This window comes from Suncus etruscus, chromosome 12, assembly GCF_024139225.1.
Source record: "Suncus etruscus isolate mSunEtr1 chromosome 12, mSunEtr1.pri.cur, whole genome shotgun sequence".
Classification (NCBI taxonomy): Eukaryota; Metazoa; Chordata; class Mammalia; order Eulipotyphla; family Soricidae; genus Suncus; species Suncus etruscus.
Window position 1 is genome coordinate 101,988,078 of NC_064859.1, and position 24,813 is coordinate 102,012,890.

At 56.9% G+C, this 24,813-nt stretch overlaps 1 protein-coding gene across 1 annotated transcript in view; it reads left to right on the forward strand.

The window, feature by feature from the left end:
* Positions 1-24,813, forward strand: part of ARHGEF33 (Rho guanine nucleotide exchange factor 33) — a 46,487-nt gene that overhangs the window by 19,177 nt on the left and 2,497 nt on the right. The window contains exons 6-16 of the mRNA XM_049784298.1: positions 337-470; positions 1,794-1,853; positions 2,916-3,140; positions 8,151-8,280; positions 10,195-10,327; positions 12,597-12,680; positions 12,950-13,033; positions 14,536-14,684; positions 16,228-16,371; positions 18,379-19,081; positions 22,350-22,489. Of these exons, the coding sequence (XP_049640255.1) occupies positions 337-470; positions 1,794-1,853; positions 2,916-3,140; positions 8,151-8,280; positions 10,195-10,327; positions 12,597-12,680; positions 12,950-13,033; positions 14,536-14,684; positions 16,228-16,371; positions 18,379-19,081; positions 22,350-22,489 (1,986 nt within the window). The remainder of the gene's footprint in view (positions 1-336; positions 471-1,793; positions 1,854-2,915; positions 3,141-8,150; positions 8,281-10,194; positions 10,328-12,596; positions 12,681-12,949; positions 13,034-14,535; positions 14,685-16,227; positions 16,372-18,378; positions 19,082-22,349; positions 22,490-24,813) is intronic.

Genomic DNA, 24,813 nt, shown 5'->3' on the forward strand with positions numbered 1-24,813 from the left:
CTTTTCAGGGGGCCGGAGAGATAGTATGGAGGGAAGGCGTTTGCTTTTCATGCAGAAGGATGGTGGTTCGAATCCCGGCATCCATATGCCCCCCTGAGCCTGCCAGGAGCGACTTCTGAGCGCAGAGCCGGAGTAACCCCTGAGTGCTGTCAGGTGTGACCTGAAAACCATAAATAAATAAATAAGTAAACAAATAAATAAGTAAATAAATAAATAAATGGCTTTTCAGGATGACTTCCACAGAATTATTCCTCCAGGGTTGTTCTCCCAAATGGAACCTCCCGTCTCCTGCACCCTGTGTTCAGATCCCCACACCCCGTCTCTGCTTCCTTTCAGGAAAGCTCAGAAGGAGGAGCACGGAGCTCAGGCCGCAACCCCTGGCAGCCCCTTTCGTTCCATCAACACGCCTGAGCCCCTGCCACCCGGCGACGACTTCCCCAGCCTGCTGCCCGCTCAGGGCTATGACAAAGGTACTCACCAGCCACGCATGTACCCCTCCCAAAACAACCCCGGACCCCGGGCCCTGGGGCCTCACAATACTGGAGCATCCATCCCAGCCTGGAGAGACGAAGATTGGTCTAGAACAAGACCAGACACGGGTTTCCCAGGAACGGGAAGCCTGCTGAGCATGATGGACTCATTTTTGTTTTAACTTTATTGATTGATTGGTTGGTTGGTTGGTTTTTGGGCCACACTCAGTGGCTCTCAGGGGTTACTCCTGGCTCTACACTCAGAAATCACCCCTGGGAGGCTGGGGGCCTACATGGGATACCGAGGATCAAACCGCCTGGGTCAGCTGCTTGCAAAGCAAATGCCCTACCACTATGCCGGAGATATCTTTGACCCCATCATGGATTCTTGTTGGGGCCAGAGCCAGAGGACAGCGGGGAGGGAGTTTGCCTTGCATGACGCTAACCCAGATTCGATCCCCAGCACCGAAGATGAATTTTCCGCCAGGTGTGACTGCTGAGCACAGAGCCCGAAGGAAGCCCTGAGCACTGCTAGGTGTGGCCCCTAAACAAAACATGAGGGGCTGGAGCAACAGCACAGTGATGTGGCATTTGCCTAGCACGGGACTGACCAAGGACGAACCTAGATTCCATCCCCGGCGTCCCATATTACTCTCTAAACCAGGAGTAATTTCTGAGTGCAAAGCCAGGAGTAACCCCTGAGCATCACCAGGTGTGGCCCAAAACCAAAACCAAAATAAAAGAAAATAAAGAAAAAGAAAACAAGAAGTGAAGTGGAGGTCACTGCAAGCGTGTCCATGCCAGCCAGTCTGGTGTGTCCCACTCGCTTCTCTGCCCGGACATCCAGACACTGTGTGGCTCCAGACTCACTCTCTGGTGCTCCCGGCCGCTTTCCCAGTCAAGTTTGAATCTCAGGACTTGGTGCCTCATCTCTGGGGGTGCGAGGCCAGGATGAGACACGGCTGTTCCTCCACCTCAGGACAATTGTGCCAGAGAAAAACACTGGCTGTACTTCAGGACCCTGGGCTCTTGTTTTTGTTTGTTTGTTTGTTTTGGGGAACACACCCTGCTGTGCTCAGCACTTACTTCTGACTCTGTGAGCAGGAATTACTCCCAGCTGTCCTGGAAGGGGGGGGGGGGCAGAGATTACATGGATGCTGGGGCTCGAACCTGGGTCAGCTGTGTGCAAGGCTCTGGCCCTCTTGTCTGTGTTGGGGGTCACACTCCCCTCTGTGCTCACGGGTCGCTCTTGGTGGGGCCGGGAGACACCGGGCTCCATCCGGGGGCCAGAGGACATTGAGGGGCACTGTCCTTTCTCTGCAGCTGCTGAGTCCAGGGCTGTTCACGGTGGGGAAGGCAATTTGAAGTCTGTCCTGGGAACAGGTGAGTGCCCGCCTCTCTTCCCAGCTCACATTCTGGGGTGGAAACCTGGTTCTAGGGACCCCTTGCTCACTCCCTCGGTTATCACCAAGTTCACATTCACTGAGGACTCATACAGGGGTGTCACCAGTGTCTACCAAACCCCACACTTTTGACTTCAGTTGAAAAGTTGCTGAATGGGCCCGGAGAGATAGCACAGCGGCGTTTGCCTTGCAAGCAGCCAATCCAGGACCAAAGGTGGTTGGTTCGAATCCCGGTGTCCCATAGGGTCCCCCGTGCCTGCCAGGAGCTATTTCTGAGCAGACAGCCAGGAGTCACCCCTGAGCACCGCCGGGTGTGACCCAAACCCCCCCCCAAAAAATAATAATAATAAAAAAATAAAAATAAAAAAATTAAAAGTTGCTGAAGGGGCTGGAGAGATAGCACAGCGGTAGGGCCTTTGCCTTGCACAAGGTCGACCTGGGATGGACCTGGATTCAATTGCCGGTATCCCATACGATTCCCTGAACCTGCCAGGAATAATTTCTGAGCACAGAGCCAGGAATAACCCCTGAGCACCACCGGGTGTGGCCCCAAAACAAAACAAAACAAGTTGCCGAAGGGACTGGTTCACCCGGTATATCATTCGCACCCCTTCCGTCCCTGCTTCCCTACTTCCTGCAACTCACCTGCTGTGGTGGGGCCAAGGCAGTCCCTGGGCCTTTCCACTGCTCCCTCCTGACTGGAATGTCCTGCTCAGCAGTGTCCCAGGCACCCAGAAGGGCCGCTTGAACTGGGCAACACACTCAGTTTAGACCGCACTCAGTTACTGCGATGTGACTGACCACTGAGCTGGACCAACTCATTTCTGGGGTGGGTGGGGGATACTTGGCCAATGTGGGCACAGTCCATGCTTCGTAGAGATGCTTCTCAGGGGAGCATCCAGGACATAAGGCATGATCTTGCATGTGGTCACCCCCGGACTAATCCCTGCCTTCCCCAAACAAAGAAACAAACAGCCCAAAGGGACAGCTTCAAGGTGCGACTTACTGAGTGAGTGACCAAACGTTTCTGGCTGTTTTCCAGGGGTGAGCCAGAACACCCCAGAGGCCGAGGAAAACCTCAAAGCTTGCCTGGCGGCGGAGACTCCTTCCTCGGGGCATCTCCCCCAGGGGGTGTGGAGGCCGCCGAAGGGCAAAGAGCGGGCTGAGGGCTACGTCACGAAAGACCACCCTGACAAGCTGCAGGAAGCCGGGCCGGGCCGACATGCGGGTGTGCGGGACGTGGCTCTGTGTGACAGCTCCCTGGCCGGTAAGTGTGGGCGCCGCCTGGCTCACAGGGTTCTCCTCAATGGACTGGAGTTTGTTCTTTTGCTTTTGGCACTGACCAAGATCGAACCCAGGGCTTCAGAACACAATGGGCCTGGGGCCTTCCCAGGAATTGAACCTGAGGAACAGCTTTTCATGGAGGGTCTCAGGACCTCTCCACTGTCACCTGACTTCTCAGCCTTCTTTTTAGTCCTGTTCATGTGTGTATCAGCAGGGGTCCCTGAAGCTGTACCCCCCAGTTCAAGCTGGCAGTTTATTATTATTTATTTGGTTTGGTTTTTGGGCCACACCAGGCAGCGCTCAGGGGTTACTCCTGGCTCTGTGCTCAGAAGTTGCTCCTGGAAGGCTCAGGGGACCATATGGGATGCCGGGGATTGAACCTGGGTCTATCCTGGGTTGACTGTGTGCCAGGCAGTCAATGCCCATTCCACTGTGCTATCACTCTGGTTCTGTTTATTATTATTATTATTATTATTATTATTATTTTGGTTTTTGGGTCATACCCAGCAGTGCTCAGGGCTGACTCCTGGCTCTACGCTCAGAAATCGCCCCCAGCAGGCTTGGGGGACCATATGGGATGCTGGGATTTGAACTACCATCCTTCTGCATGCAAGGCAAATGCCTTACCGCTGTGCTAACTCTCCGGCCCCCAGTTTATTATTTTTAGGTTTTATTGTTTTTGTTTGTTTGTTGGAGCCACACCCATTGACGCTCAGGGGTTACTCCTGGCTATGAGCTCAGAAATCACTCCTGGCTTGGGGGACTATATGGGATGCTGGAGGATTGAACCCTGGTCCATCATAGGTTAGCACATGCAAGGCAGACGCCCTACTACTTGCACCAATGCTCTGGCCCCCAGCTTATTATTTTTTAGAAAATAGTTTATTATATTTTGGAAACCCAGAAGTGCTCAGGAGCCTTCACTTTTTGCTTAGGAAGGACCCCTGGTGGTGCTTGGATGACTCATGGCTGTTTCTAGGGACTCAAAACTGGGTTTATGCCAAACAAACAAACAAACAAACAAACAAAAGGGCCCAGAGAGATAGCACAGCGGTGTTTGCCTTGCAAGCAGCCGATCCAGGACCTAAGGTGGTTGGTTCGAATCCCGGTGTCCCATAGGGTCCCCTGTGCCTGCCAGGAGCTATTTCTGAGCAGACAGCCAGGAGTCACCCCTGAGTACCGCCGGGTGTGGCCCAAAAACCAAAAACCAAAAACCAAAACAAAACAAAACAAAACTGGGTTTATGAAGTGCAAGGCCAGTGCCGTGATGCCTCAACTACCTCTCTGTCCCCCTCCACAAACAAAGCACTTAAAGCTGAGGGTGAAATGGGGCTTTGGCATGGAGCATTTGGGGCGAGGAGACCCTGAGTGTGGCACCTTGGCAAGGGTTTGCCCGAGTAGAGTCCCTCAGCCTCTGGGATCTTTAGTTTCTCCTCAGGACTCTACTTGGGCTCCCCCAGGCGGTCGTGACTGTTCCGTCAGGGCAGACGCCCATCCCACCCCAGTCCTGAAGTGTTCAGGCTGGGACCTGGGATGGCAGAAAGTGGGCAGCAGAGGGACAGAGTTCTGTCCACTGGCCAGTCAGCAGTCTCCTGTTGTCACCTGCCACCAGGAAAGCCCGAGTGGCAGCTTCACTCTCAGTTCCACCGGTGTCGCCTGCATGCGCGCTACTCCTGCCCTCAGTGCTGAGTTCAGCAGCTTTCCTTAGGCCAGTGCCTGGACAGGGGTGTAAATGGGGGTGGATGTGGACAAGGTGTGGATGGGGGTAGATGGGGTTAGGAGCAGGGAGTGGATGGGGTATGGATGGGAGTGTGGATGGGGGTGCAAATGGGGATGTACATGGAGCGGAGATGGGGTGGCTGGGGGTGTGGACAGAGTGTGGCTGGGGTGTAAGTGGGGGTGGGTGGGATGTGAAGCAGTTGTGGATAGGGGTGTGAATGGGAATGGATGAGGTGTGAACGGTGTGTGAATGGGGGTGTGGATAGGGTATGAAGGGGGGGGTGGACGGGGTGAGAATGGGCACATGAATGTGGTGTAGTTAAAAACATGGATGGGTGCCAGGGATTGAACCCGGGTCAGTTCTGGTGAGACGACCCCCCCACACGCAGTAAATCTTAGAGGACAGATGTCAGGTGTTTTGTTTATTTTAAAAGATTAAAATTGAAGTTATTAAACTTATTTTTTAATGTTTAAAGCCCTTTTATTTGAAAGGGGATAAAACTGGAAACGACTCAAATATTCATAACAGTAAAATGATGACTGAAAAACAACATTTTATGAAATAAAAACTTCTGTATTACAGCACAATAATAGTTTGTTTTTACGTATGATTTTCTTTGTTTAGGTTCTCTTTTTTTATTAATACCTTTATTTAAACACCGAAGTTAGTAAACTTTAAAAGGAATATTTTTGTTTTCCCCCAGTGGTGCTCAGGGATCATGCCTGGTGTTCTGGGGCCACCCCTGGTGATTGGTGGCTTCAAGCCTCTAGCAGAACTGGGCCTCCTGCTGGCAAAATGGTGCTCCAGTCCTTTAAGTCTCCCTGGCTCCAAATAATCCATGTGTGTGTGTGTGTGTGTGTGTGTGTTGTTGTTGTTGTTGTTGGTCTTTTTTTTTTTTTTTTTTTTTTGGTTTTTGGGCCACACCCTGTGACGCTCAGGGGTTACTCCTGGCTATGCGCTCAGAAGTTGCTCCTGGCTTCTTGGGGGACCATATGGGACGCCGGGGGATCGAACCGCGGTCCGTCCTAGGCTAGCGCAGGCAAGGCAGGCACCTTACCTCCAGCGCCACCGCCCGGCCCCTGTTGTTGGTCTTTATTTATTTATTTATTTATTTTGGCCATATCTTGGCTCTGAGCTCAGAAATCGCTCCTGGCAGTGCTCGGGAGACCCTAGGGGATGATGGAATAGAACCCGTGCCAGCTACATGCAAGGCAAATGTCCTGCCTGCTGTGCTATTTATTGCTTTGGCCCCTGAATGATTCTTTTCCAGATATGCTCAAATAGCTTCTAACTTATGTGTCCCCAAAATGTTTTCTTCCAAGTCCTTTAGTTTGTAGTGTGGAAAATAAAACCTTTTCACACAGTATCTGCGGCTCTCTCAGAATGTTGAGGTTCGAGGGCTGGAGCGATAGCACAGCAGTAGGGCATTTGCCATGCACACTGCCGAACTAGGACGAGCCCGTTTTTGATCCCCCGGCATCCCATATGGTTCCCCTGAGCCTGCCAGAGGCGATTTCTGAGCACAGAGCCAGGAGTAACCCCAGAGTATCGCCGGGGATGGCCCAACTTCCCCCAAAAGAATGTTGAGGTGCAGCCAGGGATAGTGAAGCATTTTTCTCTTGTTGGGTTTATTCACTGCCAGTCACCCACTTTCCTTTTCGAACTGTGACTGTCCAGTGACAGTGCGATAAGCGTGGGCTGCACAGGAGGGCCGAAAGCTCTGTCCCCGCCTGCTCTGCTCTGCCCCTTAGAAGATGCTTAGCCGCTTTTTTTATTCTGAGAACAGCAACCTCCCAGAACTATGGCCTCTGGGGCAAGATATCCTGCAGTGTTCGGGGCTAACTCCTAACTCTGCACTCAGGGATCGCTCCTAGCAGTGCTCATGAAATCATATGGGGTGCCAGGGATTGAACCACAGTCAGCTATAGGCAAGGCAAGTGCCCTATCTAGTGTACTATCACTTTAGCTTGTATTTCTTTTTCTTCTTCCTTTTTTTTTTGTTTGTTTTTTTTGGTTTTGGTTTTGGTTTTTGGGTCAAATCCGGCAGCGCTCAGGGGTTACACCTAGCTCTATGCTCAGAAATCAGTCCTGGGGGCTGGCGAGGTGGCACTAGAGGTAAGGTGTCTGCCTTGCAAGCACTAGCCAAGGAAGGATCGTGGTTCGATCCCCAGGCGTCCCATATGGTCCCCCCAAGCCAGGGGCGATTTCTGAGCACTTAGCCAGGAATAACCCCTGAGCATCAAACAGGTGTGGCCCGAAAAACCAAAAAAAAAAAAAAAGAAAGAAAGAAATCATTCCTGGAAGGCTTGGGGGACCATAGGGGATGCTGGGATTCAAATCACTGTCCTCCTGCATGCAGGGCAAATGTCATACCTCCGTGCTATTTCTCTTGTCCTGTGTTTTTTCTTCTTAATAATTCTTTTTTTTTTTTTTTTTTTGGTTTTTGGGCCACACCCAGTGATGCTCAGGAGTTACTCCTGGCTATGCGCTCAGAAGTCGCTCCTGGCTTGGGGGACCATATGGGATGCCAGGGGATCGAACTGCGGTCTGTCCTAGGCTAGTGCAGGCAAGGCAGGCACCTTACCTCTAGCGCTACTGCCCGGCCCCAATAATTCTTTTAATTTGAGTCACTGTGAGATATACAGTTCCAAAGTTGTTCATGACTGAGTTTCAGTCATACCGTGTCCAACACCTTCCCCAGCGCACTTTTCCAGTCACCAATGTCCCCAATATCCATCCATCACCCCCACTGTCTCTGGGTCTGGGGCATTTTCCTTCTCTCTCTCTCTCTCTCTCTCTCTCTCTCTCTCTCTCTCTCTCTCTCTCTCTCTCTCTCTCTCTCTCTCTCTCTCTCTCTCTCTCTCTCTCCCTTCCTTCCACCCCTCCCACCCCCTTCCTCCCTTTTTTGGGGGGGGTTTGAATCACACCCAGCAGTGCTCAGGGGTCTCTCCTGGCTCTACGCTCAGAAGTCGCTCCTGGCAGGCTCAGGAGCCCCTATGGGATGCCGGGGATCAAACCTAGGTCTTCTACATGCAAGGCAAACACCCACCCCACTGTGCTATCACTCCAGCCGCAGCATACTCTCTTTTTTAATACCCCACAAACAAGTGAGGTTATTCTATGTCTGTTCCTCTCCCTGAATCATTTCACTCGGCACAACACGCTCCACGTCCATCCAGGTAGAAGCAAATTTCGCGACCGCATTTTTCCTGACAGCTGCGTAGTATTCCACTGTGTTGATGTGCCCCAGTTTCACCGTGGTTTGTTTTGAAGCTAAAAGGCAGACGGTGGCTCTGGAGCTGCTGGAATCGGAGCGGAAGTACGTCATCAATGTCTCTCTCATCCTGAAGATCAAGGCCACCTTCCAGGGCTCGGACGGGAAGAGGAGCGCCAAGGAGAGGAGGTGCCTGTCTACCTGTCTGTCTGTCCCTGGGGCTGTTCAGGGAGATTTCAGGAGAGTTTATCTTACTTGTTGGTTTTGGGGCCACACCCGATCTCATTCAGGAATTCTTCCTGGCTCTATGCTCAAAAATTACTTCAGGCAGGTTCAGGAAACCGTGTGGGATGCCAGGAATCAAACCCAGGTCCATCCTAGATCAGTGTGTGCAAGGCAAAAGCCCTACTGCTGTGCTATCTCTCTGCCCTCCCCAGAAGAGTTTAGGAGTCAAAGGGCCTCCCATGCCGAGCTGGGGTTGAGGGGACCCTCTCCTGCATCCCTGCCTGTAAATTATTTTTGCTGTTAAATCCTTTGTTGGGTATTTGTGAATTCAAGAACAGTTCCCGGAATGAGAAATTACTTCCCATCCCCTTGACCCCTTTCGCGGGGAGACCTTGGTAATATTTATCCGCAGCAAATAATAATCCACACAGACAAGAAGGATAGGGTGTAAAAGATTGGGCAAAGAGAGAGAGAACGAGAGAATCCTCTTGCAGCCTGCAGCTTTCGCAAAAGGCCCCCTCTCCCCTGTCCATCAAGCTATTTATTGCCAACTCCACAGCGCCCCACCTGGAAGGGCTAGGTGGGGCAATAGTCACAGAACAATCCTAAGGAAATACTTTTATATACAACAATTCCAAGAATAATCTTATGGAAACTTTTTCATATACTACACCTGCCTACTTGTGGGTGAGTCAGGGCCCCTCGTCTCTGGGCCCCCTCTGAGGTGTCTCCCAGCACACCAGCCAGGTCTGGGCTCAGTTTCCCCAGCTGGCTGTGAGGCTGTGGACAGGGAGGGCCTCCTTCTGGCTTTGTTTAGGGGTGCCAGGCGAACCCTGCACTCAGCCCTCCGAGCTATCTCCCTGGCTCCAGACTTCAGATCCTGCAGAAACAGGGGTCCAGGGGCTGGAGCGGTGGCACAAGTGGGAAGGCATCTGCCTTGTGTGCACTAGTCTAGGACAGACCGCGGTTTGATCCCCTGGCATTCCATGTGGTCCCCCAAGCCAGGAGCGATTTCTGAGCGCATAGCCAGGAGTAACCCCTGAGCATCACTGGGTGTGGCCCCCAAAAAACAAAACAAAAACAAAACAAAAAAATAGAGGCCCAGGGCCACTTTTGTCCCTTGTCATTGCTTAGAACTCAAGCTCCAGCCTCAGCCCCCCACTCCCCGGCCCCTCCTCACCCCTGCTTGCTCTGCACCCACATTTCTGGGGTGTGCAGGGGCGGAGGTGGGTGGGCCAGACTTTGTCCTTTCTGGCCACATGTTCAGAAATAAACTCGATTCTGCCCCTTGCTTGAGTCCCGGGGTCGTCTTGCTATTCTGGGGGGTCCCCTGTCTACCCTGAGCTATCTGCACACAGCTGATAGCCAGCCGGACAGAAGATGCATTGGAGGTAAACTGAGGCAGGGAAAGGACACCCTTCGAACTTCCCCAAGTGTCACCCAAGTCAGGGGCTCAGGCCGGCTCCCCACTGGCTGGGGTGAGTGGAAAGGGAGCGCTGGAAGATTTGAGGTTCCCAGCAGTAAACACTTTTTACTTTTTGAACCTGGGCCCCTGTTCCTCAGAACCTGAAGTCTGGAGCCAGGGAGATAGCTCGGAGAGCTGAGTGCAGGGTTCACTTGACACCCCCAAAGGTAGCTGGGAGTAGGCCCTGCCCATAGCCCCACAGCCCACCAGGGAAATTGAGCCCAGGCCTGGCCAGTGTGCTGGGAGACACCGGGGGGGGGGGGGGGGTGCTGAACCTTTGACTCAGAACCCCCAGGGTGGAAAAGCGGGGCTGGGGGTCTTTTTCAGGCCTTGCCTGACTGTGAGTCTGTGATTAATTATGTGATTCTGTGATTGATTCTGTGATTTTGAGATTCTGTTTGTCGTCCCCTCAGCCTCTTCCCCGGCTCTCTGCGGTACCTGGTCCAGCAGCATCTGGACCTGCTTCACGCACTGCAGGAGCGCGTCCTGAAGTGGCCCCGGCAGGGGGTGCTGGGAGATCTGTTCCTTAAGCTGACAAACGATGAGGTGAGCTTTGCCAGGAAATGGCTGCTTTTTTACCCTGGAAAAAATGTTTTTTTTTTTTGGGGGGGGGCAGAGTGGTAGCACAGTGGTAGGGCATTTGACTTGCACGCAGCTGACCCAGGATGGACCTGGGTTCAATCCCGGGCATCCCATAGGGTCCCTCAAGCCTGCCAGGAGCAATTTCTCTGCGCAGAGCCAGGAGCAACCCTTGAGTGCCACCTGGTGTGGCCCAAAAAACAAACAAACAAAAGTTATTTTGGCCAAAGTGATAGCACATGGGGGAGGGCCTTGGCCCTGCACACAATTGACCTAAGTTCGACTCCTGGCATCCCATAGTGTCCCTTGAGCGTGCCAGGAGTGATCCCTGCGTGTAGAGCCAGGAGTAAGCCCCATGTGCCACCTGATGTCACTCCCCACACAATATGGGGTGAGCACAGTGATGACATTGGCGTGGGAGGTGACAACTGGTCTCTCACCTGGTCGGGTCAGAGGATTTGGGTTGAGCTTCTTTCGGTGTTATTGATTGGGGTTCTATGATACTGTCTCAGCTGATTTGGTCAGTTCCTACCAGGGTGGCTGTGTTAAAAATCGGGGGGTGTCATGTGACTGTGTGCCCAAGCATCTGTGGGGCGGGGCCCATAGGCTGACAGGGTGGTGGCTGTGGGACGCGTCTATGGCTGAGGACGGAGGGGGAAGCTGCTCACCCCTACTCTGAGAAGACCCCAGAGTTTTCAGCCCCCCAAACTAGCATACCTGGAGTTTCTGCCCACTAGGGTCTCTGTAGAGATCAGTGGGAAAGTGATGAAGTTGGGTCATTGTCACAGTGTGATTGTGGGTTTTGGCTTTGGCAGGGTGGAGATTTGGCCGTCCTTGAAGGTGCTCCAGGGCTTTCAGCTGCAAGAGCACTGTATCCATGAGTCTTTGCAGCTTGGCTGGCTTGGAGCATCAAGTGAGCCTAGGGAGCTGGTGGATAAGCAGACAGGGCAGTGGCTGGGTGGTGTGGCTGGGGACCCCCAATTTGGCTCCAAAGGCCTGAACCTACTCTCCGAATCCTATCAGACTTCCTTTGCTCCTGGTTTCTGTGCTCTCTTTGTTGTGGCGGAGTTTGGGGTCTGCATTCCCCAGGGCTCAAAGCTGGCATGCTTGGGGGCCTCACCGTTCAACTGCCCCAGCACCCTCTGTTTTGGCACCGGGGCTCCCAAGCTATAGATCCGCTGGGGATACCGATCTCTGTATATCATAGGTGCCTGCTGGTGCTCCTCTTCCTCCTCACTCCCTTCCCCTCTCTCCATCCCTCTATCTCTTTTTCTCTCCCTCACCTTCTTTCTCTCTCCCTCTTCCATCTCTCCTCCCTCTCCCTATCTGTCTCTTGTTTTGTTTTGTTTTGTTTTGGGTCACACCCGGCAGTGCTCAGGGGATTCTCCTGGCTCTACACTCAGAATCGCCCCTGGCAGGCACAGAGGACCTTATGAGATGCTGGGATTCGAACCACCATCCTTCTGCCTTACCTCCATGCTATCTCTCCGGCCCTGTCTTCCTTCCTTCCTTCCTTCCTTCCTTCCTTCCTTCCTTCCTTCCTTCCTTCCTTCCTTCCTTCCTTCCTTCCTTCCTCCCTTCCTCCCTTCCCTCCCTTCCCTCCCTCTCTCCCTCCCTCCCTCCCTCCCTCCCTTCCTCCCTCCCTCCCTCCCTCCCTCCCTCCCTCCCTCCCTCCCTCCCTCCTTCCCTCCTTCCTTCCTTCCTTCCTTCCTTCCTTCCTTCCTTCCTTCCTTCCTTCCTTCCTTCCTTCCTTCCTTCCTTCCTTCCTTCCTTCCTTCCTTCCTTTTCTGCCTTCTCTCTCTCCCTCCCTCCTCTCTCCCTCTCTCGCTTCCTTCCTTCCCATCTGAGCCAGTATGTGTGTCAGTCTTGTTTTACTTAAAATCAAGAGAATTAAGGGCCCGGAGAGATAGTACAGTGGTGTTTGCCTTGCAAGCAGCCGATCCAGGACCAAAGGTGGTTGGTTCGAATCCCGGTGTCCCATAGGGTCCCCCGTGACTGCCAGGAGCTATTTCTGAGCAGACAGCCAGAAGTAACCCCTGAGCACCGTGGGGTGTGACCCAAAAACAAAAACAAAAACAAAATCAAGAGAATTAAAAAAAAAAATCGAGAACTAAGGAAGTGAATTGTATTCACGGGCCCAGTCGGCGGGCACTGATCCCTGCTAGGCCACGGGGGACGCAGGATGGTCGTGGGCTGTGGTGAGGCCAGCATGGGCCGGCTCTTCTGTGTTTCCCAGAACAACTTCCTGGACTACTACGTGGCCTACCTGCGGGACCTGCCCGAGTGCATCGCGCTGGTGCATGTGGTGGCCCTCAAGGAAGTGAGTCTCTCTTGCACACCTGACCACCCACTCGCTAGGGGCCCCTGCACCCATCCCATTTAGGCTGGGGGCTGGACCAGGTGGGGCAGCGCTGGGGAAGGTTCTGGATGCTCCCTGCCCCGGGAGCACTGTCTCCTGAGCCTGTCCCCACACAGCACCAACCCCGTGGCAGTTGGGACCCGCATCCTGGCCATCCAGGGGAAGAAGCAGCTCTGGAGGGGGCCCCCCTCACTGGGGGATGGCAGGGTGACCCCCTTTCTTCCCTTCAGGGTGACGAGGAGATCAAGTCGGACATCTACACCCTGTTTTTCCACATAGTGCAGCGAATTCCCGAGTACCTAATCCACCTGCAGGTAAGGGGGAGTCCCCCTGGGGTATGGCCCTTGCCCCCCCCCATTCCGAGCCTGCTGAGCCTTGAGAAGTGCTTCTCAGTGGGTGTTTCTCAAAAGTCATGGGGGGATTCTTCAGGGTGCAACTGGTGTCACCATTCCCTTCTAACCTCTGCACCTTAGCCAGCTCAGAGCATCCATCCGTCAGCTAGGCCCCTGTGACTTAGGCACTCACTGTGGTGGGCCCATGAGCGGAATGCACAGTCGAGGGGGTGCTCCCGGGGGTCTGTGGGGGTCCTGGTGATGGTCCCCGCCTAGGCCTTGCTTGCTGGTTTGCTCAAGGGGGGCAGCCATCTGCTCCTTTGCCAGGAGACACACCCGCCTGCCCAGAGACCTCCTTGTGCCCAGGGAACACCCCTATGTACCCAGAGACGCCCCTCTACCTGCGGCTAGGCCCCTGCCCAGACGCCCACCTGCCCACCCGGCTGCTCGGGGACGACCATTTGCCCAGGGACGCCTGCATGCCTACCTACCTGAGGACGGGCCCTCTGCCGGGACACGCCCCCTTCCCCAGAGACACGCCCCCGGCCAGAGACAAGTCCCTAGTAAGGGACACGCCCCTACGAGCACAGACATGCCCATCTGCTCGTTTGCATAGACACGCCCACCCACATGGGGACACACCCCTGGCCAGAGACAACTCCCTGGTAAGAGACACGCCCCTAAGAGCATAGATACGCCCCTTTGCTCATTTGCATAGGCACGCCCACCCGTCTGGGGACACGCCCCTGGCCAGAGACAAGTTCCTGGTAAGAGACACGCCCCTACGAACATAGACACACCCCATATGCTCATTTGCGTAGACACGCCCATCCGTCTGGGAACACGCCCCTGGCCAGAGACAAGTCTCTACTAAGGACATGCCCCTTTCATTTGCATAGATACGCCCACCCGGCTGGGGACACGCCCCTTGGTGGAGCCGCGCCCTGCCACGCCCCTGATCAAAGACACGCCCCTCTGTTCGAGGACACGCCCCCTTTCCCCAGAGAACACCCCTGGCCAGAGACAAGTTCCTAATAAGAGACACAACCCTACGATCATAGACACGCCCCTCTGCTCATTTACATAGCTACGCCTACCCATCTGGGGACACGCCCCTAGCCAGAGACAAGTCCCTAGCAGGGACACGCCCCTCTGTTCATTTGCATAGACACGCCCATCTATCTGGGGACTCGCTCCCGGGTGGAGCCGCGTCCTGCCACGCCCCTGATCCAAGACGCGCCCCATCTGTTCGGAGCCGTCCGTTGGCCCAGGGCCACGCCTTGCCCGTGGCCACGCCCCTCGTCTAACCACGCCCCTCCCGGGGCCACGCCTCTCCGCCCGGGCCAGAGCCCAGGGGTCGGTCTGTGCCTTGTCCAGGTGCGCGCCCTCTGCGCTCCGCGGGAACGGGTCTGCCCGGTGGGGGACCGCCCTGCTCCCGCGCCTCCCTCCGCCCGCGCCCGCTGAGCCCGCCCCCTGCCCCGCAGAACGTGCTCAAGTTCACGGAGCAGGAGCACCCCGACTACTACCTGCTGCTGGTGTGCGTGCAGCGCCTGCGCGTCTTCATCGCCCACTACACGCTGCTCTTCCAGGGCAACGAGGACCTGCTCATCCAGAAGCGCAAGCGCCTCAAGAAGTGACCGGGCCGGGCCGGGCCGGGCGGGCGGGGCGGCGGGCCGCGGGACCCCGGGAGGCGCGGGCTGCTCCTCGTCCTCCCCTCCGTCCCCCCCTAGGCGTGCAGGGGTCGGGGTCAGCGCGAGGCCTTCTCTTCCCTGCCCGCAGCGTCCCCCCTGCCTTGTGGCGAGCTTCCTCTCGGCCCCCATTCTCTGTGTCTCTGCATGGCATCTCTACCAGGGGTCCTCAAGCTTTTTCAACAGGGGCCCAGGTCACTCACTGTCCCTCAGACCATTGCAGGGGCTGACTCTAGTAACAACAAAACTTAGGAACGAATTCTTAGGCACACTGCATGGATCTTATTTGGCAATGAAGAAACAAAACAGATGCAAATACAATATGTGGCCCGCGGGCCACAGTTTGAGGACCACTGGAGCGTCTACCAGGGGTCCTCAAACTTTTTCAACAGGGGGCCAGTTCACGGTCCCTCAGACCACTGGAGGGTCTGACTCTAGTAAAAACAAAACTTAGGAACGAATTCTTATGCACACTGCATCTATCTTATTTGCAATGAAGAAACAAAACAGATGCAAATACAACGTGTGGCCCGCGGGCCATAGTTTGAGGACCACTGGGTCTAAACCATTTTTCTTTTTCACATGTGTGCCATCCAGTGACTCCTGGCTCTGCACCCAGGGACACTCCTGGCAGACTCGGGGGACCCTATGGGATGGCGAGATCGAACCCGGGTCAGCCACGTGCCAGGCAGACTCCCCTCCCTGCACTATTACTGCAGCTCCTTATTTTTAATTTTAGGAGCTGTGACTTATTTAGTTGATGTTTCTCGGACCCGTTGGATTCAGGACTGTGGTTTAACACGCTTCCCCTGGAGCTGTGAATCCGTGGGGTTTTGTTTCTGGTTTTGGTTTTTTGGTTTTTGGGTCCCACCCAGCAGTGCTCAGGGGTTCCTCCTGGCTCTACACTCAGAACTTGCTCCTGGCAGGCTCTGGGACCCTATGGGATGCCGGGATTTGAACCACTGTCCTTCTGCATGCTGTCTCTCCGGCGCCTATTTCGTGTTCATTCATGTTTCTCAACCTCTGGCTGTTCCATAAACCTACTTTCTTCCATAAACACACACCGAGCGATCCGAGACAGGGTCCATGAGCCATACTTGAACTCAGCACTTTCTTCCCTACTTTCCAAACCAGTGGAACAGGCTGCTGCACCTGCTGAGTGGCCTGCCCCGTCCCTTGTCCCATCAGACCGTGGGTCACAGGGGACGTGCCAGGACGTGGCCACAAAGCCTGGCCTGTTCCGAGCCGGTCCTCATGGGAGGTTCAGCACAAACGAGACAAATGTTAGTCGGGGTGTGTGTGTGCAGTCACCCCAGGGAATCCCCAACCAGCTGGTCTCTGCAGCAGCTGTCATCAGGCCCACCCCGTGTCCTGGAATTCCATGTCTCTAGCCCTCGAAGGCTTGGGGAGAAGTGGGGAGTAGGGGGCTTCAGTGGGACCGGACAGCCCCAAATGTTGGGGCCACCTTTCCTCGTTCCCTCCGTCCAGGTCGTCCATGGCCAAACTGTACAAGGGGCTGGCCTCGCAGTGCGCTGGGGGCCAGGACGGGTCCTGCCCCGAGGCCGTGCGGGATGGCGGCCTGCACCCCGAAGACCTGCTGCAGCCCCTCGCAGCCGCCAGCGGCGCCGTCACGTAAGCACCTGCTGGTGTGGGACCCTGCCCCCACTGTGACAGTGTCCCCCAGATTTCCCGTGATGCCCACACAGGCCAGGTGCTGGCTGATTGAGTTCCCCATGGGCGCCCTTTCAGCGTGCACCAACCCGTACTCTGCTGAGTTCACACCCCTTTACAACCAATTAGGCCTCCTTAGGGTGAGGACTGGGCCAGTTCACACCCAGGATCTCCTCCCAAGTGGCCCCTCCACTGACTGGAGCCCAGGGCTCTCCTAAACCTGGGCTCCACAGCCGCAACATGTCTGCTTTGTGCTTTATTATCTTCAAGAAAAAGAAGAGATTGGGGCTAGAGAGATGATAGCACAGTGCGGACACCACTTGCCTTGCACATGGCAGACCCCGGTTTGATCCCCGGCACCCCTTATGGTCCCTTGAGCATCGCCAGGAGTGATTCCTGAGTGCAGAGCCAGGAGTAAGCCCTGAGCGCCGCTGAATGTGGCCTCCCTTAAAACAAAAAAAGCACGCGTCATGCAAAAAGCTATCTTTCTAGGTAAGGGGTTTACAGCCAGTGGTACTAAGGGATTACTCTGACACAGCTTGGGGCCACACGGGGGCCAAATATTTAGGAACCAGGGTCAGCCGTGTGCAAGGCAAGCCCTTACCCCCTGTTCTTTCTAGGCAAGGCAAGCTTATTACGTTACAGTGACGTAAAAGAAAGGGGGGCAGGGCTGAGTTCAACACTGATAGTTTTGTTTGGGGCCACTCCCGGCAGTGCTCAGAGGAGCCTCCGTGGAGCCGGGGCTCAAACTCAGGCTGGCTGCGTGCAAAGCAACCACCTTCCCCACTTCCTATCATGCTGACCTCTGATGGCTGTAAGTTAGGAGGCCAGGAATGATCCTCGAAAGGAAGAGCTGGTCGGCAGTGGAGACGAGTCCTCAGCGCCTGTCACCCAGGCTTCGGGGGCAGATGGAATGGCCATGTGGCAGGCAGGGGAGGAAGAAACCTGCCCGGCTTCCTCCTAGGAACGAGGCTGAGAAGCCGTCCAGAGCTGAGCCAGGCCAGCCCTTCACAGAAGTCCTTTCAGGACCCATCCTGAGAGAGACAGGCTTGGGCATGTCTGCAGCTCAGTAGTAGAGACCAAAACCATGAAATCCAGAGACGTCTCTTGGGTTTGCAGCAGGTGGCCAGGGCTTATTTCCAGGAGAGACCCACAACTGCCCCAGTCTTGTTTCTGTGTGTTTTCTGTGTGGCTTATTCCTGGCTCTGTGCTCAGGAGTGAAAGGGTAGGGAGGGGAATCATACAGCTGCTAGTTGGTTCCTGTGTCCCAAACAGAGAACTGAGTCCAGGCAGCACACAATAGGGTAATCCCTGGACATCACCCACTCCCTGGCCAGACTGAGCTCCCGCCTTTCCACCCAGCCCCACATGCTGGAGTGGGGCAGGAGTGCAGCCAGGCCAGGCCAGGGGCGGTAGGGAGGGGGGGGTTTGCATTCTGTCAGTTCTGCGGCCAAATTCCAAATAACCGGGGCCTCCTCCATCATCCCCCCTCCAAGTGGGGTTTACGGGTTAGAACGTAGCCATGAGAGATCAGAGAGATAGCACAGCGGTAGGGCGTTTGCCTTGCACGTAGCAGATCCAGGACAGATGGTGGTTCGAACCCCGCCATCCCATAGGGTCCCCTGAGCCAGCCAGAGCGATTTCTGAGCGTAGAGTCAGGAGGAACCCCTGAGTGCTGCTTGGTGTGACCCAAAAAACAAACCAGAAGAAGAACATGGCCATGAACGGGTGGGTGCATGGAACCGCTGTGGTTTCACCCTGGGGCTGCCCACTGGAGGCTCGTGGGCTTCGTGTCGAGGCTGCCCAGCTCTCCACCTCATGGTGGGCCCCACGATTCCAGGCCCGGGAGTCCCCAGCGAGGCCCCTAGCGAGGTCTGGGGGTGGAAGGCGAGGCTGGTGGTCGTGCGCTCCCTAGGGAGTGATCTAGAGGGCCACTGACCTTGGCCCCGTCTGTCTCCCCCTCTGAAGGCACCTGCTGGCCCCGTCCAAGAAGGGCCCCCCTCCCGGCCTGCTGGACCTGGCCCCCTCCAAAGCCGGAGGAGACTGGGAGCATCCACCGACGCGCGCCGACCCGGACGCGAAGGCGCTGCCCGGGCCCCTCCAGGCCATCCCCGAGCTGGACTTCGAGCCGTCGCCCGCCGAGCTGGGCCCCCCGTCCGAGCGCTCGCTGCGGGGCCCGGCCGAGCTGGCCGAGGCGCGCGGGGGCTTCGTGGCGGCCGCCTACGACGACTTCGAGTACGGGGGCTGCGCCGGCGACCTGTTCGCGCTGCCCGCGCCCTTCCCCGACGAGCCCTTCCAGGCGCCCGGGCTCTTCGACGCGGGCTCGGCCGGCTCGTCCGAGTCCAGCCTGGACATCTGCTTCCTGCGGCCCGTCAGCTACGTGGAGGCCGAGCGCCCCGAGCCGCTGCCCAAGGGCGCCGCGTCCCCGGCCGGGGCGCAGGGCCAGGCGCACGGCAAGGCCAAGCCGCTGAGCCGCTCGCTCAAGGAGTTCCCCCGCTCGCCCGCGGCCGACGGGGCCGCCCCGCGCCTCTACAGCACCCGCAGCAGCAGCGGAGGCCGCGTGCCCCTCAAGGCCGAGCGCCCCGCGCCCTCGCGCGCCGCGGCGCCGCGGACCTTCTTCCCCCAGCAGAGGTCCCAGAGCGAAAAGCAGACCTATCTGGAAGTAAGGCGGGTAAAGTAACGGCTCGGCCCCTCCCCGCGCGCAGGGGATGGCAGGGGGGACCCCCGGGGCGCGCCCAGCACCGAGCCGCCCTCTCCAGCCGAGCGCGCCTCTCCTCTCCAGCTCCAGCTCCAAGCGCGCGCCTCTCCAAGCGCGCACCGCTCCGGGCTGGCAGGGCGCGGCCCGACCTCCAAGAGGGCTCCCAGGGCACGCGCCATGCCGTACTCAACTTATCCCCCGGTGATCCTGCCAGACTGTTGGAGCAGGCTAGGGTTCCCCGGTTGCGCCTTTATGGATGGAGATGGAAAGGGGGTTCCCGGGGTCCACGCCCCTCTGGAGGCCCACCCGTTCTTGGTTCCTTCTCCCCAAGCGAGCGAGGGAACGCTGGGTTTATTCCTTTTGCAGCCCCCGTGTCTGTTTTGCTCCCCAACAGCTCCAGAGGTCAAGGGGTGCGGTCTTGGGGCTCCCAGTGGACTGTCAGGACACACGGTAGAGGGGAGGACCTGGGAGACCAGGCGAGGACAGCTCTGGCAGCGTGTCTCCTCCTGCCCCACCACTGTCCACCCATCTCCTCCGGAGATTTCGCACCTCCCTTCCTGGCACTAGCCTCAGGATTGGCGTTGCCAAGCGCAGCCCTGGCATCTATGCGTACCACCTTTGAGCACTCAGCCTTTGGAGCCAGAGAGGTCCTGGGCGCGCTCACACCCACAAGCACCTGCGCAGACGGACCCAGGCGGCTTCCAGGCCGCCCTGCGCTGCCCCTGGTAACCCTGCCAGATTTTTGGAACATGTTAGGACGCCTGCCCTAGTCCAGGGGGTTCCCGGGACCCACGCTGCTCTGGCCCTCCTGCACTCGGTTTCCCCCAGCGACTGCAGGAATCCCGGATTTATTTATTCTACGATCCCCATGCCGGCCTTGCCCCGAGCCCCAGTATTTGGCCCACAGCCTCTGTCCTCCAGCAGAGGACACAGTCAGGGCGCAATGATAGGGGACGCCCCGCTGGCCAGGAAACGCTTAGAGGCCTCTGAGATGATGCGAAAAGCCGCCTAGGCAGAGGGAGGGTCGCGCCAATGCCAGGGCAGGCAGGAGGGAGTCCAGAAAGAGGTTGGGGAGGGAAGAGTCTTGGGGTCTGGGCCCCCAAGTCTTGGAGGCGTCTTCTCTGCTTCCAGCACAGGCAAAGGCAGAGCGGGCCCTGCAGCTGTGGCCAGTCCCCTCCCTGCTCCAGCGCATCTTAGAAGCTCTCAAAAGTGCTTTTATTATTCCCCAAGCTCCTTAGAATGTCCCTCTATCCAGTGCGCCAGATCTTCGGAGACCAACAATCGCCCTTCCCAGACACGGCCCCCATTTGCACAGCACGCAAGGGGCTGGGGCGGTGCCTGACTGCAGCCTGCAGCATCCCTGGGCTCTGGGAGTGAGTGAGGGTCGTTTGGAGAGGAACCCCCAGCCCCAGAAGGGAACAGAGGGAGCCCCGCCAACACACGGCTTTGCTTTCTGGTGATCAGTAAATTTTTCAAACTTGCAAAGAGTTCACTTGCTTATTTCTGGTTCTGAACACATTTTTTTGGCAAGAGGCAGACAGGGTGGACGTGGAGAGGGACGGGGCACGTGCACCCTGGTCTGCGCCTTGTGTGTGCATGTTCGTGCCTGTGCGTGCAAGAGCTCAGTGCCCGAGTGTGGCGTGAGCTGCGGGCGTGTGCCTACCCGTGTCCAGCAAGAGTGCCAGTGTCTTGTTCGCGCTGTGCACGAGCTTGCACGTGTCTGCGTGTGTGTGTGTGTGTGTGTGTGTGTGTGTGTGTGCGCGTGCGTGTATGCGTGTGCATTCATCTGTCTGGTGGTACAAGGCAGGGGGATCTGAGACCCACGGCCCCTTCTGTAAGGGCTGAGGAGCATGTTTATATGTTATAGGGTGGAGTACACATATACACAGACACAGAGATACAGAGATATGCACAGAGATACAGACCTACAGACAGAGATACGCAGAGACACAGAGAGACACGCAAAACAAACATACACAAGATGCACAGACACACAGAGCTCTTTCTGCAGCCAACACCCTGTCTTTCCTGCTCCGGCGGGAAGACCATGGCGCCTCCTCCATCGGGCCCAGCCCCGCCGGCCACCCCCTGGCCCTGCAATGTCTGGACTACACCTGCCCAGAATTCTGAGTTCGAGTCTGACCCGGCGCTTCTGTGCGCTTGGGGGACAAGTTTGATTTCTCGGGTCTGTCCATGGTACCTGCAAGGCGGTGGGTGAAGGCCCAGTGAGAGCCAGTGTGTGGCTGACAGTACGGAGACCCGCGCCCAGATATGAGCCAGGTTCCCCATCACATTCCAAGAGCCCCCTCAGCTGCTGGCGGCTGCCACTCCAGCTCACCCCAACACTTGCCCACAGATGGGACTGGCTGGTGGAAGGCAGACCCCCTCGTGTGTGAGTGGCACCAGGTCGGCCTGGGGTGTCCACTCTGTGAAGTGGCCAGGCCCAGGATCCACAGGTGGACAGCCCCCCTGAAGGATTGACTCAGCCTCGCTCTGAAGGGTCGGGTCAAAAACTCGGGGTGCAGACTCAGGAATCTACATTTGGGGGTGCTCCCAAGTCCTGGGGAGAACCTAGAGGCTAACTCCTAGCAATGTTAGTGGGGAGTGGTCAGTGTCTGGGCAACACAGGACCACAGCAGAGGTGCCAGGGTGCCCACAGACAATCCCAAAGTCTTGCGCTCCTGACCGAAGTGGCACCCTCGGGGTCCTGGCCCGGGAAAGGGAGGCCAGGTTTTGCTGGGAATCTTGGGGTTCATTTCCTCACACCTGTGAGGACACCCAAGTGAAGTCCTAAAGTGATGTCAAGTTTCCTGAGTCCTTTTACTGCCCGCTTCTCTGCTCACCTGGCCACGTCTCCTGGGCCTTTTAGGGCAAATTGGGATGCCCTGTACGCTGACAGCTTGAGAATCTCTTGGGCTACTCAGAATCACTCGCTGTCTCTGGTCGACATTTTTTGCTGGCAGTGCTCGGGGAAGGGCAGGCTTAAGGCTTTGCCCATGTGAGGCATCTGCTTAGGCATATGGGAAAGAAAAGGGGTTCACTAGGAGAGGAAGGCACATCTGTCCTTGAGCATCTGTGGGTCTCTATTCCTGGTTGCGTTCTACCTGGAAATGTCCCTGGGGAAGGTCCCCCCTTTCTGCCCTGCCAGTGTCTCAAGGTGCTGGGAGGGAGGCGTGCAGAAGGGCCTGCCCACCATCAGGCACTGCCCGAGCTTACCAGCACCCTCTTTTTGTGTTTCCAGGAGATGCATTTAGAAGACGCCACCAGGTTCTGTCCCAAGGAGGAGAGAGAGAGCGAACAGACTTCGTTCAGCGACCAGAACCCCCGGCAGGACCAGAAAGGGGGCTTCCGCAGCTCCTTCCGCAAGCTCTTTAAAAAGAAGTGAGTAGCCGCACTTCTGGGGTGTCCGTCGGGGCTCAGGCTGGCCACCTCTCGGGGCAGTGCCCGGGCCTGCTGCTCTCTGCTCTGCCCTGGCACCGCTGGGCCCGAGTCAGGTCCTCACAAGGGAAGGAGCTGGAAGCAGCATGGGGAGGAGCAGAGCCCTGCGACTCACCCTCACCTGCCTGGCCGGGGGTATTCATGGTTCTCACAGTCTAAACCACCGGCTGGACACTTGAGGCCACGCTTGGGACCAGTAGGGGGCAGGCAGGAGAGGTCAGAGAAGGAGCACTGAGCCAGGAGCCTCGCCCAAGGCCTACCCATCTCTCCTGCCTCGCTTCTCCTGGTTGCAAGGCTGCAGATGGGAGCGGTGCCGGGCCGGGGTGGGGGTGGGTTGTCTCTACTCTGGGGAGCGGGATTAGTGCGGAGTCTTGCGGCCGTTGCTCCGACCCCTTCGGCAGGGGGAGGCCTCGAGATGGGGCGTCCTCGTTGGCACTGGCCAGATTGGGGAGGAACAGGGAGGAGAGGCCAGAATAGACTTAGGTCGGAACAGTCTATTTTCTTTGAATTTTCCCCACCAGCTGCACAGAACCAGGGGCTCCCCCAGTCCTTTGTTCTGAGAGTCCCCAAGACCCCAGGAGGGAACCCCCGGACCCCACCCTCCGCGGTCTTGGAGGGAGATTGCAGCAGGGGGTCCCATGGGCAGGGCCTTCCAGTTTGCCCGTGGCAGACTGGCTCCCACAGCCTCCTTGGCCCCTCTGGGCCGGCTTTTCCATTCCGGAGGCCCAGCCTTGGCCTGACGTTTTGTTGAGATTCCATCTTGCATCATGGGGCACTGATGAAAATGGGGGAGAAGCCTGGTGCTGCTTCGTGTCCCCCCATTCTTCCCTACTGGCGGTGCTGTCCTTGAGCATTTGGGGGGACTCTGTGATGGAACAGCAGCTGGAGCATATCTCTTCCTTGAGTTTTTATTGGGGATCAAAAACCAATGGTGCTCAGGACTCACTCCTGGCAGTGCTTAGGAGTGGACTGAACCCGGGCAAGGGCCCTTCCTGCTGGCCTCTCTCTTTTTCTCTGGCCCTTTCTATGCTGGCCGATCTCTGCTCATACAAGGGTAGGTGGGGGAGCCCTGGCATCTCCCCAAAAACTCAATGCTTCCCTGGGTCCGAGCATTATTTTCTTCGTACTCAGCACAAGCCCCCCCCCCCCCCCAAACCCAAGCCTCAAGTGGGACACTTGAATGAGAAGGGGCAGGAAGGGGTGTGGACAAAGAGAGAACCTTTGCTGTGGGGGGAGGGAGGCCTGGGCAGCAGTCCCACCCCGCCCACCCATGGGTCCACTTCCTGCTCTGCATCGAGTCCGACTCGAACCCGAACCCGGCTGGAACAGCAGCCTGTGTGGAGCCTCATCCCTTCGTCCCTGCGCCCGGCCTGTCTACAATGACGCCTTTCTGTGTCCCTAGGGGCTTGTTTGGCTGGTGGCCCCACACACCCAGAACGCGGCTCCGGGACCAGGCTCGGCACGGGGCCAGAGGCGGCAGAAACCCCGGGAAGGGGTTTTCGTCTCTCTGAGGGGGGTCTGGCCCTCTCCCACCCAGGACACGGCTTGGGAAGGGAGTGGGCGAGGCTGGAATCACCGATGTCCCTTGGTGCGTTCATCCTGGGTGGTAACGGGCCACTCACGGCTCCCTGGAATTGGCCTGAGGAGACGCCACCTCACTCAAGGCTGGACCATGTCTGAGTGGCTTTGAGCAGTTTGGAGGAGACTTAGTGTCCTAGACTGATGCTACACCGAGCTCAGAGGCCCTTGTCGTTGACCTGGGTGGAAGTGACAGCCCCTTTCTAGAAGGTTCTTTGCGGACAACCCCATAGTCTGGACTCTTGCGGCTACATCTTCCCATGTCAGCCTTTGCCCGTGAGGGAAGAGATGCTGTTGACTGGGGTTCCCAGATGGGGCAGAGGGTGAGTGAGGTGGCCCGGGCTTAGGGGACATAGCAGCGTGTGTCTCTCTTAAGCCTCGAATTTGGGGCCCCTGAAAGCTGACTTGCAGGACTCCCACAGGGAGGAGTCTGCTTCCTCAGAGGGCTCTGTCCAGCTGTTTCCTCCATCAGTCTCCACAGAAGCTCTTGTCCAAGAGCAGCTGAGCCTGAATCTGTAGGTCCGTTCCGAACTTTCGGGGTTCCCAAGACTCCTGTGTTGGCTGCAGCAGCAGCAGGAGGAAGAAGGGGTGGCCCATCTGCCCACCGTTCTGTTCCTCTCTCCCTTCACACAGCCCCTCTCTGGGCACAGAGGGTCTGGGGTTACTCCCACCAGCCACTAGTGTTTCTC